Below are 448 nucleotides of genomic sequence, written 5' to 3'. Positions count from 1 at the left end.
ACGCGGATCATTACGGGGGTTTGACGAGGAACTGGAAGAGAGGCCCCATCTGGTGCTCCAGTGTTACAGGCAAGCTAGGGTTTAGGGTTTAGGGTTTAGGGTTTAGGGTTTAGGATTTAGGGTTTGGGGTTGGAGGGTATAGGGAGTTGTTTTGTGGTATACTAAACCTGCATTGGGATGGTTACCATCTACACCGGCGTTTTTTAAAAATTAGGGTTTAGGGTTTAGGGTTTAGGGTTTAGGGTTTATTAGGGTTTAGGGTTTAGGGTTTGTGTATAGGAAACCTAGTAGAAAGGGTTTTGGGGGTTCCTTCATATTTTATTATGCGGCTACCGATCGGCCGCAGAGTGAAAATCAAAGAAATTTTTGTAACTCTTATAGACGCAAACCACTGCCCCGGTAAACCCTAAACCCTAAACCCTAAACCCTAAACCCTAAACCCTAGACT

At 44.6% G+C, this 448-nt stretch overlaps 1 protein-coding gene across 1 annotated transcript in view; it reads left to right on the top strand.

The window, feature by feature from the left end:
- The window catches only part of EMH_0029390 (DNA cross-link repair protein, putative), a gene marked incomplete at both ends in the record, with an annotated part of 4,137 nt that overhangs the window by 732 nt on the left and 2,957 nt on the right, over nucleotides 1-448 (top strand). Inside the window, one exon of the mRNA XM_013494278.1 lies at nucleotides 280-399. Within this exon, the coding sequence (XP_013349732.1) occupies nucleotides 280-399 (120 nt within the window). The remainder of the gene's footprint in view (nucleotides 1-279; nucleotides 400-448) is intronic.

This window comes from Eimeria mitis, genomic scaffold (assembly GCF_000499745.2).
Source record: "Eimeria mitis Houghton genomic scaffold, Emh_scaff1098, whole genome shotgun sequence".
In the NCBI taxonomy this organism is placed as follows: Eukaryota; Apicomplexa; class Conoidasida; order Eucoccidiorida; family Eimeriidae; genus Eimeria; species Eimeria mitis.
Note: the sequence above shows the minus strand (reverse complement) of the source record. Positions and strands in the feature narration are given on the sequence as shown.